The following is a 16,250-nucleotide window of genomic DNA, read 5'->3' on the forward strand; positions in this document are numbered from 1 at the left end:
AAATTGGTCTTAGGGTTATGCTCGGAGGTAGAATGCCTCTGGGTTCAATTCCCAGAACCACAAAAAATAAAATAAAATAAATTAATAAATTAATAAAACGGGCCAGGGGTGTAACTGTGTAACTTGGAGGTAGAATGCTCCTAGGCTCGATCTCTGGCACCAAAAAAAAAAAAAAAAAAAAAAAAGAGAAAATTTCCAGTAATTTGAATTTAGCTGAAGAGACGTCTCTCTGGCTATTCCCTGACCTGTAAAGCGCAGACAAGACAAGTACCATTCCAGAACAGCAGGGCAGCTCAGGTCCTGCCCCTTGCCCACAGCGAGAGTCGGAAAGACTCAGGCACAGAAACGCCCTTGTTTGGGCTCAGAGCGAGGCTGCCAGGGGTGGGATAGATGTGGTTTTTCTCACCTAAGGAAGTGTTCCCAGAAGTTGTTTCCCAGGTCACAAGTGGGATTCCTGAAAATAGATATTATGTGGGGGAGGGGATAGGGATGTGTCATAACATGTAAACACACACACACACACACACACACACACACACACACACACCCTTACCTTGGCCCTGAAAGAAATGAAAGGAGTAATAGAGAAGGTGCCACGAGACTGTCAAATACAGAATATTAATTTTTGTGTGTGTGTGTATGTGTGATGCTGGGGATTGAACTCAGGGGCAATCTACCTCCAAGCTACACCCCCTAGCCCTTATTATTATTTGTTTTGAAACAGGGTCTCGCTAGGTTGATGAGAGTCTCACTACTTGCTAAGGCTGACCTCAAACTTGCAGTCCTCCCGTCTCAGCCTCCCAAGTACCCCTTGCCCCACCATGCCCGGATCAACAAGGATGGATTTTGAAGGAGGAAGCTTTTTTTTCTGTCAACCATTGGAAACCTTAAGGCTTAGAGAGGCTTGAGGGCCAGAATCACCCCCTGAAAGCTCAACCTAATTCTTTGCCCATTACCCCTCATTTATCTGTCTCAGACTACAAGAGGAGAATCCACATAGAAGATGTTAACATCTTGATTGTAATTTGCTGTTTCCTCCTCAGGAATCCTGGTCTCCTGCCATCTCTTCACAGTCTCCTTCCTTCCTTCCTTCCTTCCTTCCTTCCTTCCTTCCTTCCTTCCTTCCTCTCTTCTTTCTTTCTTTCTTTCTTTCTTTCTTTCTTTCTTTCTTTCTTTTTCTTTCTTCTTTCCTTTTTTATGATATGGGGGATTGAGCCCCTGGAGTCTTCTACCCCTGAGCTACCTCACAACCCTTTTAATTTATTTTTTAAAATTTTGAAATGGTGTCTCACTATGTTGCTGAGACTGGCCCCAAACCTGCAATCCTCCCAAGTACTGGGGTTACAAGAGTGCGCCATCACACCTGGCTCCCAGGTCTTATTTCCTCAGGGATCCTTGTAGGGCTCTTTCCCAACCTTCAGGTACCCAAGCATCCCACTCCATCTTCCTCCATCTCCCTCCATCTCCAACTGTGCCAGTTCCTTGTTCTCTCTGGCTTGTATCCAGCCTCCTGTTTAGTCATTTCATTTTCCCAGTAACTTCAAGTCCTATCAACTCTGAGCCTTTATCTTCCCATTGGGAACCTGCCCTGGGTGGGTGTGGGGGTGGTCACAGCCCTAGGGAGACAGAAGCCCCACCCAACTTGGCGGCCCTGAGGTCCAGGCCTCAGTGATAAGAAAGGAGTCCTGGGGGCAGCAGCTGCTGGGTGTCAACCTGACTAAGAGGACACCCAGGCTTCACAGCTGCCATTTCCTAGGGAGACTCCTCAGCAAACAAGGATCCCTGAGGTAGGGAGGAGGATGCAGGGCAGGGGTCAGGCCAGCCCTCACGAGGCCCTGGCTCCGCTCCAGAAAGCTCACCACATCTCCAGGCTCCTTCTTCGGCTCCCTGAGTGCCACCTAGACCCCAACGTCTCATCTCAGGTAAATTCTGGGGTGATGAGGAAGGAACAGAATCGCCCCAAACCTGTTCAGCAAGTCGCTTCTGAGGGGGGAAAAAATCCTCACCAAAAATCAACTGTCAAGCCAAATAACTGTCCAGGAAGTGAAACCCACATGTCATGTGGAACCAGGAAACAGAGGCCTCTGGCCTCTTCATGCACAGCCTCAGCCCCAGGCCCGTGGACAGAAACTACAGAGCATGAACCTGGTCTGATGCACACACCTGTCATCCCAGCACTTGGGAGGCTGAGACAGGAGGATGGCAGGTTTGAAACCAACCTCGGTAGTATAGCAAGACCTTCAGCAACCCTGGACACAAAGTAAAATAGGGCTGGGGGTGTAGCTCAGAGGTAGAACACCCCTGGGTTCAATTCCTGGCATAAGAAGGAAGGAAGGAAGGAAGGAAGGAAGGAAGGAAGGAAGGAAGGAAGGAAGGAAGGGTGGGTCTGTCCCCTGGGAGACCAGTAAGCTGGGTCAGGCTAGTATTGATGTCTCTATTTCACACAGGAGGAATACGGTGGGCCCTGCTGGACTGGGGGTGGAGGCATTCTGTCCCACACTACAGCAGGCTCAGACCCCTGCCCATCCCCAGATACCTGCCCTTCACTGGCACCTGGAAAATGAGGTGTGGCTGGCTTGGCACCAGGGGTCAGCCCATGGGGACCAGGGAGGAGTCAGGACCTGGATATGGGCCCTTGGCTCTTGTTTCTGGCAGAGGCTAAAGGAAGATATTTGGCGGGTGAGCCTGCCTCCCACCCCATGCTCCCCGCTACCAACCTGCCCCCTCTCCCAGACCCAGGCCCCCAGCACCATGCTCCCCAGCTGTCTCCCTGGAGATACCACCCTTCCAGGACTAGATTTTGCTTTAGGCTCCCAGGGTGCAGCTGCCAGCTGTTCTCACAGCCCTTGCAGAATGCAGGCTCCAGGCACCACCCTTCCCAGGCTTTGGGGTTCCCCATTCCACCTGGCCCTGAGATCAGCAGCCTCCTCCAGGAACTTGGCACCAGCTGCCAGGCAGGTGGCCGGGGGTGTGGCCTGAGGGTCAAGACGCTCCACTATATAGTGCAGCCTGCACGCTGGCTCCACAGCTCCCGGGACCTGCAGGTGAGAGAGCTGGGCTGGGTTCCCGACGGAAGGCGACAGCCGGCCTCCTGTCCTTGCCCCTGGCTCTCCTCATCCTCCTCCCTGGAATCTCTGGACATCTGCATCCTTGGCCTTGTTCCTGGCTTCTGCTTGTTCCACCTCCTCCCTCCACCCATCCATGGGACAGGCAGCCTTCCCTACACACACACACACACACACACACACACACACACACACACACACACACATACACACACGCCCTTGGATCAAGCCCATCTTTTCCCATCTATTCAGCTTCTCTCCCCACCTCAGCCTTCCTGATACGCAGGGCTCTGGTCCTGAGGCTGGCCCTCTCCAGGACAGTGCCCAGCAGCACTGGCAGGCCCAGCTCCCATGACCCCCTCTCTTTCCCTACTTGCAGGCATGGGTTCCCTGTGGAGCTGGTGGACGCTCTGGGCTGGAGCAGCCCTCCTGTTGGGTAAGTCAAATCAAGTACCCATCCATGTCCTCATCCCAATCTGAGAAACTGCCCGCTGGGGTCAGCAGCCTTCATTTGTGTCCTCTCCACAAACCCATCTTCCAATGTCCCCCCCGTCTAGCTGGGTTAGAGAGAGGACCTTGGGTTCTACAGAGAAAAAGGGGTAATTCACCCATTTCATTTCCTCTCTCTTCCTTGTTGGGACTGTTGAGAAGCCCTGCTCCCCTGTATTTCTAGGGCACATTTTCTTTTTCTTTCTCTCTTTCTTTCTCTTCCTTTCTTTCTCTTTCTCTCCTCCTCCTCTTCCTCCGCTGCTTCTTCTTCTTCTTCTTCTTCTTCTTCTTCTTCTTCTTCTTCTTCTTCTTCTTCTTCTTCTTCTTCTTCTTCTTCCTCTCCACCAACCCCCATCTTCTCATCTCTGGTCTGTCAGAAAATACCACTTGGGCCTCCGTCCTCAGCCGAGTGGATCGCACCTGGCAGAAGGTCATCGTGAGGGAGGTCGAGCAATCGGTCACAGTTAGCATCGGGGCCAAGGCTCAGATGACCCGGAACAACATCTTCCGCTGTGCTGTGTGGTGGAGATTCGCTCTGACCTCGGTCTCTGTGCAGACCGCGGGCATTAAGGCCACACAATGGGACTGACGGCGCTCCCTGTGTGCCCTCGGCCCTGGTACTTTGAGTTCATGGCCCCTGACAGTTCAGTCAAGGAATCCGCCGTGGTGGCTGGTGGAACCGGTGCCTTGGTCACCATCGACGTGAAGGGGGGCAGTGACGTTCGAGGGCACTTCTACTCTGAGCTTTAAGAGTGACAGTAGCTCGGGGTCAAAGGTCACAGTGAGTAGCTTTTTGTAGTTGTCTTCTCTTGCCACATCTCTGTCCAGATGCACATAGTCTGCAGCCATGTGGTGGAGCTGCTGCTACCCACATCACCCCGGGATACCCGCTACGTGGTCCCCCCTCTGCCTCCCAGGTCCCATTTCAATCTGGCCAGACCAGTGGACCTACAGCCATGAGGGTGCTACCCACTCCCGTGAGCTCCCGATGGGTGACACAGCTGAGTCTGAGATCCGGCCATCTCAACCGCTCTACCTGTCCATAGATGTAGGGTGTCTGGGTCCTGCCGTTCTGCAGGAGTGCACGACCCATGGCCCCTACCTGATCATGGTCCCCCATGTGGAGGCCTGCTGCTCTGACTATTTGACCAAGAGAGCGCCAGGCTCTCAGAGTGTGGCTGTGGTGGTGGCACAGACAAAAGCTGTGGGCAAGCTGACCTGGATGGGCAGGTACTGGGGACCAAGCTCACCTGGGCAGCTGTGCCAGGCAGTAAATTTTCTTATGTTGAACTAGACCTCGGGACTGTTGACCAGGATCCGCAAGGCCCAGTTCACTACCAGATTCAGGCTGCTTACCTTTGGGCTGGCCCAGTCTATATGTGATGGGGCATCCGCTTCTCCCTGCCGCAGAGAGCAAGAGAAAATCACTCCTGGCCACCTCTTCCTACCTGCCTGTTGCTCTGCGGCTTCCTAGCTCGGCTGGGCTGTCTATGTCTTACTTGTATCCTCCCTGACATCTTCTTTAAGTCTTTTTTTGTGTGTGTGGGTCTGGGGATGGAACCCAGGGGCATTCGACCTCCGAGCTACATCCCCTGCCCTATTTTTTTTTTCTTTTTTTTTTTTTTTGGGTGGTACTGGGGGTGGAACCCAGAGGCTTTCTACCTCCAGGCTATACTCCCAGACCTTTTTTATATTTTATTTGGAAACAGGGTCTCACCAAGTTGCTGAGAGCCTCACTAAGTAGCTGAGGCTGGCTTCGAACCCGTGCGATCCTCCTGTCTCAGCCTCCCAAGCGGAGGGATTGCAAGCGTGCGCCACCACGCCCGGCCTATTCTTTCTTTATTTATTTATATTTATTTATTTATTTATTTATTTATTTATTTATTTATTTATTTATTTTTTGGTGGTACTGGGGTTCCTGGAAGCCCTTCTACCTCCGGGCTACACTCCCAGACCTATTTTATATTTTTGAAACAGGGTCTCTTATGCCAGCGCGGCTGGCTTCGAACCTGCACGATCCTCCTGTCTCCGCCTCCCAAGCGCGGGGATTACAGGCGTGCGCCACCACGCCCGGCCTATTCTTTATTTTTTGAAACAGGGTCTCACTGAGTTGCAGAGGGCCTCACTAAGTAGTAGCTGAGGCTGTCCGCGAACCACGATCCTCCAGTCTCAGCCTCCCAAATGCTGGGATTACAAGCGTGCGCCACCACGCCCGGCTTCTTAAATCTTCCAGACCCCCCCCCCACCATCCCTTTAAAATTTTTATTTGAAACAGGGTCTTAATAAGTTGTTGAAGGTCTCACTAAGTTGCCGAGGCTGGCCTTGAACCTGCAATCTTTCTCTATCTTCCAAGTACTGGGATTGTAAGTGTGTGCGCCACCACACCTGGTTTGGTCAGCAGCTTCTTATCAACCAGTTTGGAAACACTTCAGTATGTTAGCAGCACAGCTATATAGCTGTTGACTGCTACTCTCCATACCTGGCATAGAAATGTCAGTGCCCAAACTCAGCAAGTCTAAAAGTATAATAATGATGATGGTGGTATGTACTGGGAGGTGGGGAAGTGTCTATCTCTCCGTGTTCCAGGCATCTCTCTAGGTGCTTGACGTGGTTTGTTTTTGGTTTGATTTGGGGTTTTGTTGGTGATAGTGGTGTTGGTGGTTTTTTGTTTCATTATTTTGTTCTTTTTGGTACTGAGATTGAGCCCAGGGGCATTCTACCTCTGAGCTAAACCCCGGCCCTATTTTTATTTTGAAACCGGATCTCACAAAGTTGCTAAGGCTGAAGCCAGGCGTGGTGGCGCAAACCTGTAATCCCAGCATTTGGGAGGCCGAGACAGGAGGATGGCGGTTCACGGACAGCCTCAGCTACTTAGTGAGACCCTTTGCAATTCAGTGAGACCCTGTTTGAAAATAAAGATAAAAATAGGGGTGTGGGGGGGGTGTAGCTTGGAGGTAGAATGTCCCCGGGTTCCATCCCCAGTGCCAGACATGAGATTTTGAGAACTGGGAGGCTGACCGGGAAGAGGTATTTCTTCCTACATAGTCTCCTCCATGCTAAAGCCCTAGACATGACATTCCCTGTCTTGGCCAAAATGTCCCTCCTTCCAGCACTCCAAGGCATGGAAGCAACCCAGCTTCAATGAGACCCTTTTGGCTTAAATGGTAGAGGAAAATGGGCGAGTGATCATTATAACAGGTAACATTTAATTTAACACCTGGGTTCAGTTCCAAACCCTACGTAAGTTTTAGTTTATTTAAGCCCTCTAACAACCAGGTCCGGTGGTACATACTGTAAATCTGGCACTTGGGAGGCCGACAAAGGAGGATTGCTGGCATAAGGCCTGCCTCAGCAATATAGCAAGACTCGGTAACATAGCAAGACCCTTAAAAAAAAAAAAAGGGCTAGGGGTGAAACTTGGAGGTAAAATGCCCCTGAGTTCAATCCTCAGTACTACAAAGCAATAACAACAGAAACTTGGCAACACTGTTGGTCAGCACTGAAGAGCCAGGTATGTGGTGCGCGCCTGCAGTCCCAGTTGGGAGGCTGAAAGAGGAGGATCACAGGTTAGAAACTAGCCTCAGCAACTGAGTGAGACCTTGGTAAGTGAGTAAGTAAGTAAATAAATGGGCTGAGGTCTATAGCTCAGAGGCAAAGCTCCCCCTGGGTTCTATTCCTGTAACCCCCCCCCCCATCTCTTAGCCTTTCTAGCCTTGTGGAAAGATAGGAAAAGAGAAAGAGAAAAACAAATAAACATTTCAGTGATGGTTGCTGGTCCTTCCTCACTATTTTATTTTATTCTACCTCCAAGCTACACCCCTAGCCCAATCTATCTTTCTTTCTTTCTCTCCCTTTCTTTCTTTTTTCTTTCTTTCTTTCTTTCTTTCTTTCTTTCTTTCTTTCTTTCTTCCTTTCTTTCTTCTTTCTTTCTTTCTTTCCTTCGGTACTGGGTAGTACCCAGGGGCTTTTCTACCTCCAGGCTATACTCCCAGACCTATTTTATACTTTATTTGGAAACAGGGTCTCACTAAGTTGCTGAGAGCCTCACTAAGTAGCTGAGGCTGGCTTCGAACCTGTGCGATCCTCCTGTCTCAGCCTCCCAAGCGCGGGGATTACAAGCGTGCGCCACCACGCCCGGCTCTTATTCTTTATTTTGAAACAGGGTCTCACTGAGTTGCAGAGGGCCTCACTAAGTAGTTGAGGCTGGCTTTGAACCTGTGGGATCCTTCTGTCTCAGCCTCCTTACTCATTACTTTCCATTCTTCCTGGATAGCTGTTTGTTAAACTGGGTAATCTGGAAAAAAAAATGGGGTTTCAGAGCAATCTGAGTATCCCTCTCTTCCTTGAGATTCCAGACCTCCAGTTTACTCTAAAAGGTGAGAGGGCCCAGGACTCTGTCCCCAAGAACATTTCCTTCCTTCCTTCCTTCCTTCCTTCCTTCCTTCCTTCCTTCCTTCCTTCCTTCCCCTCTCTTTCTTTCTTCTTTCTTTCTTTCTTTCTTTCTTTCTTTCTTTCTTTCTTTCTTTCTTTCTTTCTTTCTTTCTTTCTTTCTTTCTTTCTTTCTTTCTTTTGTGTGTGGTGCTGAGGCTTTAACCCAGGGGTATTCTATCTCTGAGCTACACCCTCAGCTTGAATATATATATGGAAACAAGGTCTCACTAAGTTACTTGCTAAATTGTTGAGGCTGGCTTTCAGCCCGTGATCTTCCTGTTTCAGCCTCAGAGGTGCTGGCATTACAAGTGTGTGCTACTACCCCCAGCTACTCCCACCCCTTTTCACTTTTTATCTTGGAACAGGGTCTTGCTAAAGTGCAGAGGCTCTCCCCAAGTTGCTGAGTTTGGCCTTCAACCCGCGATTCCTCCTCTCTCAGTCTTCCAAGTACTGGGATTTTTAGGCATGCGCGGTCGCATCCAGCCCCATTGGACATTTCTCACTCGGTGTCAACCCTCTTCTCTTTCTCCAGCTCAGCAGGTGGAGCCATCCTGCAAAGATGTGCGGTGCGCCACTGGGCAGCGCTGCCAGGTGACAGGGGGGAAAGCTAAGTGCCTGGAGGAGTCCACAGCCGTCTGCCTTGCCCAGGGGGACCCCCATTACACCACCTTCGATGGGCGCCACTACGACATGATGGGCACGTGCACCTACACCATGGCTGAGCTGTGTGGGCCGGATGAGAACCTGCCCGCCTTCAGCGTGGAAGCCAAGAATGAGCACCGGAGCAGCCAGCAAGTCTCCTACGTGGGCTGGGTCACCGTGCGCGCCTATAGCCACGCGGTGTCCTTGACCCGCGGGGAAGTTGGCTACATCCGGGTGAGCGTCAGAAGGCTTTGGGTTTAACACCCCTGAGCTGCCAGTCCTAAGGCTGAAGCAAAGCCCTGGTGTTAGACCCCAAATCCAAGCCCTTTGCTCTGGCGTGGAGGGTGTAGAGAGGTGGGCCATGCAGGTGGGCGATAGGAAGTGGGGAGCTGGAAATCAGTAGCAGAGCCAGGCGCATTGGCATGCACTTGTAATCCCAGTCCTTGGAAGGCAGAGACGGAAGGATCACAAGTTCAAGGCCAGCTTCAGCCTCTTAGCGAGACTCTCAGCAACCTAGTCAGACCCTGCTTCAAAACAAAATAATTTTTAAAAAGCTGGGAGTGTAGTTCAGAAGTAGAATGTCCCTGGGTCAATCCCCAGCACCACAGACACACACCAAAAGTGATCAAAGCAGACAAAAGACCCCTGTCTTAGTCAGGGAGTTAGATAATAAGTGGGATAAATTTGCAAATTATATTTTAGAAGGTTAGAAGCTATAGGAAAAAAAAAAAGAGTAGTGAGTACGGAGGGGGTGGCTATTTTTCTTTACTTCTTCCTTTTTGGTCCTGAGGATTGAACCCAGGGATATTCTACCTCCCTAGAAAACCCCAGCCCTTTTTTACTTATTTCAAAACAAGATCTTACTAAGTTGCTGCAGCTGGCCTCTAACCTGTGAGCCTCCTGTCTCAACCTCCCAAGTTCTGGAATGACATATGTGTGCCACCATGCCTGGTGGAAAGGGTTGCTTTTTGAAATCGGTGGTCAGAAACGATCTCATTGAGTTGATCACTTCTGAGTAGTCTGCGGGAGGTGAGGGAGTGAGCTATGCACACGTCTTGGGGAAGGACATTTGACGCCACGGGCTCTTCAACGACGATGATCTGGAGGCTCCAGCGGTGGCAATGACAGGAGGAGGTGGGAGGTGGGCAGAGGAGGTGAACACGCAGAGGGCTGAGCATCCTACGTTTCTGCAGGTCGACAACCAGCGCTCGAGCCTGCCGGTCTCCCTGAGCGAGGGCCGCCTGCGCGTGTACCAGAGCGGGAGGCTGGCGGTGGTGGAGCTGGACTTCGGGCTGGTGGTCACCTACGACTGGGACTGCCAGCTGGTAGTGAGGCTGCCCGAGCGCTTCAAAGACCAGGTGTGCGGGCTGTGCGGGAACTACAACGGCAACCCCGCCGATGACTTCTTCACACCTGACTGGGAGCAGGTTTCTGACATCGTGGAGTTTGCCAGTAGCTGGAAGCTGGACGACGGGGACTACCTGTGTGACGACGGTTGCCAGAGCAACTGTCCCGCCTGCACGGCCGGCCAGGAGCAGCACTACCAGGGCAGCCGTCTCTGCGGCATGCTCACCCTGCCCGAAGGCCCCTTCACCGCCTGCCAGGAAGCTCTGGATCCCCAGCCCTTCCTGAAAGACTGCGTGTATGACCTCTGCGTGACCGGCGGGGAGCGGCTCAGCCTGTGCCGGGCCCTTAGCACCTACGCCCAGGCCTGCATGCAACTTGGCGTCCCCGTCGGGGACTGGAGGTCACCAGCCAACTGCCGTGAGTGACGCCCGGAGTGGGCCGGGAGCCCCTGGGGGGAGGCGGGGACCCCTTGTCTCTGCTCGATATCCAGTCGCCTACTGCAGTTCAGTCTGGGGCTGGATGATGCCAGGGAGGGTGACGGCCACTCAGCCAGGCTCTGTTCACGAGGAGCCCAAGGTTGGGGTGGCCGCATCACTAGACAGTGGCAGCTCAGAGGTTTTGGGGTTGGGATGCAGGAAGCTCTGTGTGTATGGGACACAGAGGAGGTTCCCGATTCCGCCTGGAGAGAGATTGCAAGGAGAAGCAGGATTGCAACCTGGCACGTCCTTCCCGACTGGGCACCCCTCCAAGGCCACGCTGCATGGTCCTGACGCACTCCGGTCTCTCTTCCCTACACAGCCATGTCTTGCCCTGCCAACAGCCAATACCAGGCCTGCGGCCCCGCCTGCCAGGCCACCTGCAACTCGTCTGCGGTGCCGGCCAACTGCTCCAATCGCCCGTGTGTGGAGGGCTGCGTGTGCCTCCCAGGTTTCCTGGCCAGCGGCGCCGACTGTGTGCCTGAATCCTCCTGCGGCTGCACCTTCCAGGGCCTCCAGCTTGCGCCGGGCCAGCAAGTGTGGGGCGATGAAGTGTGCCGTCGGAGCTGCACCTGCAATGGTACCACACACCAGGTGAGCTGCGTGGACACTGACGGCTGCCCGAAGGACCAGCGCTGCCAGGTCCAGAATGGCCTCCTGGGCTGCTACCCCGAGAACTTCGGGACCTGCGAGGCGTCGGGGGACCCGCATTATGTGAGCTTCGATGGCCGGCGCTTTGACTTCATGGGCACCTGCACGTACCTGCTGGCCGGCTCGTGTGGCCAGGACGCAGCCCTGCCTGCCTTCCAGGTGCTGGTGGAAAATGAGCACCGGGGCAGCCAGACCGTGAGCTACACGCGCGCCGTGCAGGTGGAGGCCCACGGGGTGAAGGTGGCTGTGCGCCGCGAGTACCCGGGCCAAGTGCTGGTGAGTGGCATGCGCCCAGGGCGGGGGTGAGGGCAGGAAGGCCCCCTAAGATTAGTGGCTCCCGATCCAGGTGGGGCTGGGGACATATTCAAGATCATGAGCTGGGCATAGCGGCACACACTGGTATTCGGGGAGGCTGAGACAGGAGGATCGAAGATTTGAGGCCAGATTCAGCAGTTTAGCGACACCCTCAGCAACTGAGCTAGATCTTGCTTCAAAATAAAAAATAGAAGCCGGGCGTGGTGGCGCACGCTTGTAATCCCCGCGCTTGGGAGGCAGAGACAGGAGGATCGCGCAGGTTCGAAGCCAGCCGTGCTGGCGTAAGAGACCCTGTTTCAAAAATATAAAATAGGTCTGGGAGTGTAGCCCGGAGGAAGAAGGGCTTCCAGGAACCCCAGTACCACACACACACACACAAAATAATAATAAAAAAAATAAAATAAAAAATAAAGCCAAGTGTGGTGGCGTAAACTTGTAATCCCAGAATTTGAAATTACAAATCCCAAATTTGGGAGGCTGAGACAGGAGGATCAGAGTTTGCAGATGGCCTCAGCTACTTAGTGAGGCCCTTTGCAACTCAGTGAGACCCTGTTACAAAATGGGACTGGTGCCGGGCGTGGTGGCACACGCTTGTCTTCCCCGCGCTTGGGAGACAGGAGGATCGTGCAGGTTCAAAGCCAGCTTCACTGGCTTAAGAGACCCAGTTTCCAAATGAAAAATATATAAAATAGGTCTGGGAGTGTAGCCCGGAGGTAGAAGGGTTTCCAGGAACCCCAGTACCACACAAAAAAAAGTAAAAATAAATAAACAAGCCAGGCCAACAGTGACTGTGAGCTGCTTTCATGAACCTTTGGAATTGTAGATTTGTGCATTTTCTTTATTTCTTTCTTTTTGATTTGTGCATTTTCTGAAGGAGGTGACATGTCAGGTGATCCGTGAAAGAAGGGGAGGTAGGGGGTGTGCACTGGAGGATAACACAGGTCTTTTCTGACCCCCCCAGATCACCATGGAGCAGGACTCACTAAAGGGGCTGCATGGCCCTAGGCAGAGAGTTCTCAAAGGGTCTACCACACATAAAGTGGAGACCTACTGATTTTCTCTATATTTTTATTTTATTTTATTTTGAGGTACTGGAAATGGATCTCAGGGGCATTTTACCTCCAAGTTACACACCCAGCCCTATTTTTTATTCTTTATTTTGAAACCGGGTCTCACTGAGTTGCAGAGGGCCTCACTAAGTAGCTGAGGCTGTCCGTGAACCATAATCCTCCAGTCTCAGCCTCCCGAATGCTGGGATTACAGGCGTGCGCCACCACGCCCAGCTCTTATTCTTTATTTTAAAACAGAGTCTCAGCCAGTCGTGGTGACACACAGTTGTAATCCCAGCATTTGGGAGGCTGAGACAGGAGGATCCGGGTTTGAGGCCAGCCCTGGCTATTTAGTGAGGCCCTTCGCAACTCAGTGAGACCCGGTTTCAAAATAATAGGACTGGGGGTGTATCTCGGAGGTAGAATGCCCCTGAATTCCATCCCCAGTACCACACACACACACAACAAAACCTAAAAACCAAAAAACTAGGGTCTCACTAAACTGCAGAAGGCCTCGCTAAGTAGCTGAGGCTGGCCACGAACCCAGATCCTCCTGTCTCAGCCTCCCAAGTCCTGGGATTACAAGCATGTGTTGCCATGCCTGACCAGGTCCTGAAAGATAAAGCAGAAGCAGCAGGAGAAAGGTGGGAGGTGCAAAGGGCCTAAGACTGGACCACGCTGGAGAGTCAGAGAGCTAGGAGGAAGTCGTGTGGCAGGGTAGAGCCAGCGAGAGGAAGAGTCGGAGGAGGCAAGTGTAGGCGGGTGACAGGAAAGGGATCTGGTAGGTTTTGAAGGCCATGGTTGGGGATTTGGATTGAAGAATGATGGCTGGTGTGCCCGGCAGCAGACCCAGCCAGTGCAAAGGTCCTGAGGTGGGACCGAGCATGATGCAATCAAGAGAACAGAAAGAAGGCCGGAGTTGCCTGGGCCACGTGAGAGGGCGGAGCTACTGAGCCGCGGATACCCTGACCGGTTCCCTTCCTGTGTCTGCCCAGGTGGACGGCATCCTTCATTACCTGCCCTTCCAAGCTGCAAACGGGCAGGTGCAGGTGTTCCGCCAAGGCAACAACGCCGTCGTGCGCACAGACTTTGGCCTGACGGTGACCTACAACTGGGATGCGCTAGTGACCGTCAAGGTGCCCAGCAGCTATTCTGAGGCCCTGTGTGGCCTCTGTGGGAACTTCAACGGGGATCCAAAAGATGACCTGGCTTTGCGGGATGGAGGCCAGGCCGCCAATAACCTGGCCTTCGGGAACAGCTGGCAGGAGGAGTCAACACCCGGCTGTGGAGCAGCCGAGCCAGGCGACTGCCCCACGCTGGACTCCCTGGTGGCCGAGCAGCTGGAGAGCAAGAAGGAGTGTGGGATCCTCGCTGACCCCCAGGGGCCCTTCCGGGAATGCCACTCCATCCTGGACCCCCATGGTGCCCTGCGCGACTGTGTCTATGACCGCTGCCTGCTGCCAGGCCAGTCCGGGCCCCTGTGTGATGCGCTGGCCACATACGCGGCCGCGTGCCAGGCCGCTGGGGTCAACGTTTACCCATGGAGGGATGAGGAGTTTTGCCGTGAGTACCAAGAGTGGAAATATGGGAGGGGAGGCTTAGCTTTAGTTTATTTACTAACGTGTGAGTGTCATTGATTTGCTTTATTCTTCTAACAGCCTGGTTCTACCCATTTAACAGACAAGGTTACGCTGAGGCTTAGACACTCTCAATTGCACACCTGGGAACAAGACAGCTAGGCAGTCTCAGACAGTAGGCACACTTAGGGTCAGTATTTGTAAATTGATTCAGTCCGTGGTGGCCTTGGGTCTGATTCTTATGTGTCAACTGTCATTAAAAAATAAGTAGAGCCGGGCGTGGTGGCGCACGCTTGTAATCCCCGCACTTGGGAGGCTGAGACAGGAGGATCGTGCAGGTTCGAAGCCAGCCTCAGCTACTTAGTGAGGCTCTCAGCAACCTAGTGAGACCCTGTTTCCAAATAAAGTATAAAATAGGTCAGGGGTGTAGCCCGGAGGTAGAAAGTCCTTGGTTTCCATCCCCAGTACCACAGAAAGAAAGAAAGCAAGCAAGCAAGCAAGCAAGCAAGCAAGCAAGCTGGGCATGGTGGCGCACGCTTGTAATCCCAGTGCTCGGGAGGCTGAGACAGGAGGATCACGCAGGTTCGAAGCCAGCCTCAGCTACTTAGTGAGGCTCTCAGCAGCTTAGTGAGACCCTGTTTCCAAATAAAATATAAAAAAATAGGTCTGGGAGTATAGCTCAGAGGTAGAAAGCCCCTGGGTTCCACTCCCAGTACCACCAAAAAATAAAAAAAAGAAAGAAAGAAAGAAAAAAGGAAGGAAGGAAGGAAGAAAGAAGGTAGGAAAGAAAGGAAGGAAGGAAGGAAAAAAGGAAGGAAGGAAGGAAGGAAGAAAGAAAGAAAGAAAGAAGGAAGGGAGGGAACTGGATGTAGCGGTACACACATGAAATCTCAGTATTTCATGTGAATCTGTCCTTCTTTGAGAGGCTGAGATAGGAGAATCACAGGTTCAAGACCAAATTAGGACCACAGATTTGAGGCCAGCCTCAGCAAGACTCTCAGAAATTTAATAAGGCCCTGTTTCAAAATAGTTTGGTTTGTGTGTGTTGTTAGGGATTGGACCCAGAGGCATTCAACCTCCGAGATACACCCTCAGCATCACTCCTATTTAATTTTAGTTAGCTTGCATTTTAAATGGCCACAATCACCAGGTGTGGTGGTGCACACCTGTAATCCTAATACTTGGGAGGCTGAAAAAGGAGGATTTCTGAGGACAGCTCAGCAAGTAGTGAAACTCTCATCAACCTAGCAAGTTTCTGTTTCAAGTAAAAAATAAAATAGGGCTGGGGTGTAGCTCAGAGGTAGAATGCTCCTGGGTCCAGTACCACTAAATAAACAAAAATGAATGGCCACACCGGCTAGTAACTACCATATTGGAAAGTGTGCAAGAAGAAACTTAACTTGGTTTAGTTGTAGTTATTTGGTTTTACTTATTTGACTAACTGCCTGTTTTTAATTAGTTATCTATCTATTTATTTTGTGGTGCTGAGGATTGCATCCCAGAGCATTCTACCTTAGAGGTACAACCCACAGCTCTATTTTTGGAAGGTACTGGGGATAGAACCCTGGGGCCTTCTACCTCTGGGCTACACTTCCAGTCCTATTTTGTTTTTTATTTGGAAACAGGGCCTCACTAAGTAGCTGAGGCTGGCTGCAAACCTGTGATCCTGCGGTCTCAGCCTCCCAAGTACTGAGATTACAAGCACGTGCCACCATGCCTGGCTGCATATGCACTTTAAAAATCCTTACAGATAACCCCAAACCACAGTTACAATGGAAGAGAGAGAGAGACAGACAGACAGACAGATAGACACACACACACTAGGGATTAAACCCAGGGGCATTCTACCTCTGAGCTATACCCCCAGCCCTATTTTTCATTCCTTATTTTGAAACGAGGTCTCACTAAGTTGCAGAGGGCCTCACTAAGTAGCCGAGGCTGGCTGTGAATCTGTCCTTCTCCTGTCTCACCTCCCAAATACTAGAATTACAAGTGTGCACCACCATGCACACCTACCACCAACCCTTTTTATTTTTTAGTTTGAAACAGGGTCTTGCTGAGTTGCTGAGGCTGGCCTTGAACCTTCAATCTTTCTGTCGCAGTCTCCAAATTCTGGGATTACCAAATTCTGGGAGTACCATGCCCAGCTTGAACGTAGGCGCTTCTGGCCACTGGGCTGGTTATGAATGTGTGCACGCATGTGTGTTG

General features: G+C 51.9%; 1 protein-coding gene across 1 annotated transcript in view; it reads left to right on the plus strand.

Annotated features, from left to right (window-relative positions):
* Positions 1–3,446: 3,446 nt before the first annotated feature.
* Positions 3,447–16,250, plus strand: part of FCGBP (Fc gamma binding protein) — a gene marked incomplete at both ends in the record, with an annotated part of 38,829 nt that continues 26,025 nt past the window's right edge. Inside the window, 8 exons of the mRNA XM_080703591.1 lie at positions 3,447–3,501; positions 3,932–4,066; positions 4,126–4,269; positions 4,472–4,762; positions 8,518–8,861; positions 9,821–10,391; positions 10,773–11,377; positions 13,461–14,028. Of these exons, the coding sequence (XP_080559717.1) occupies positions 3,447–3,501; positions 3,932–4,066; positions 4,126–4,269; positions 4,472–4,762; positions 8,518–8,861; positions 9,821–10,391; positions 10,773–11,377; positions 13,461–14,028 (2,713 nt within the window). The remainder of the gene's footprint in view (positions 3,502–3,931; positions 4,067–4,125; positions 4,270–4,471; positions 4,763–8,517; positions 8,862–9,820; positions 10,392–10,772; positions 11,378–13,460; positions 14,029–16,250) is intronic.

This window comes from Muscardinus avellanarius (genome assembly GCF_963383645.1).
Source record: "Muscardinus avellanarius genome assembly, chromosome: 10".
Classification (NCBI taxonomy): Eukaryota; Metazoa; Chordata; class Mammalia; order Rodentia; family Gliridae; genus Muscardinus; species Muscardinus avellanarius.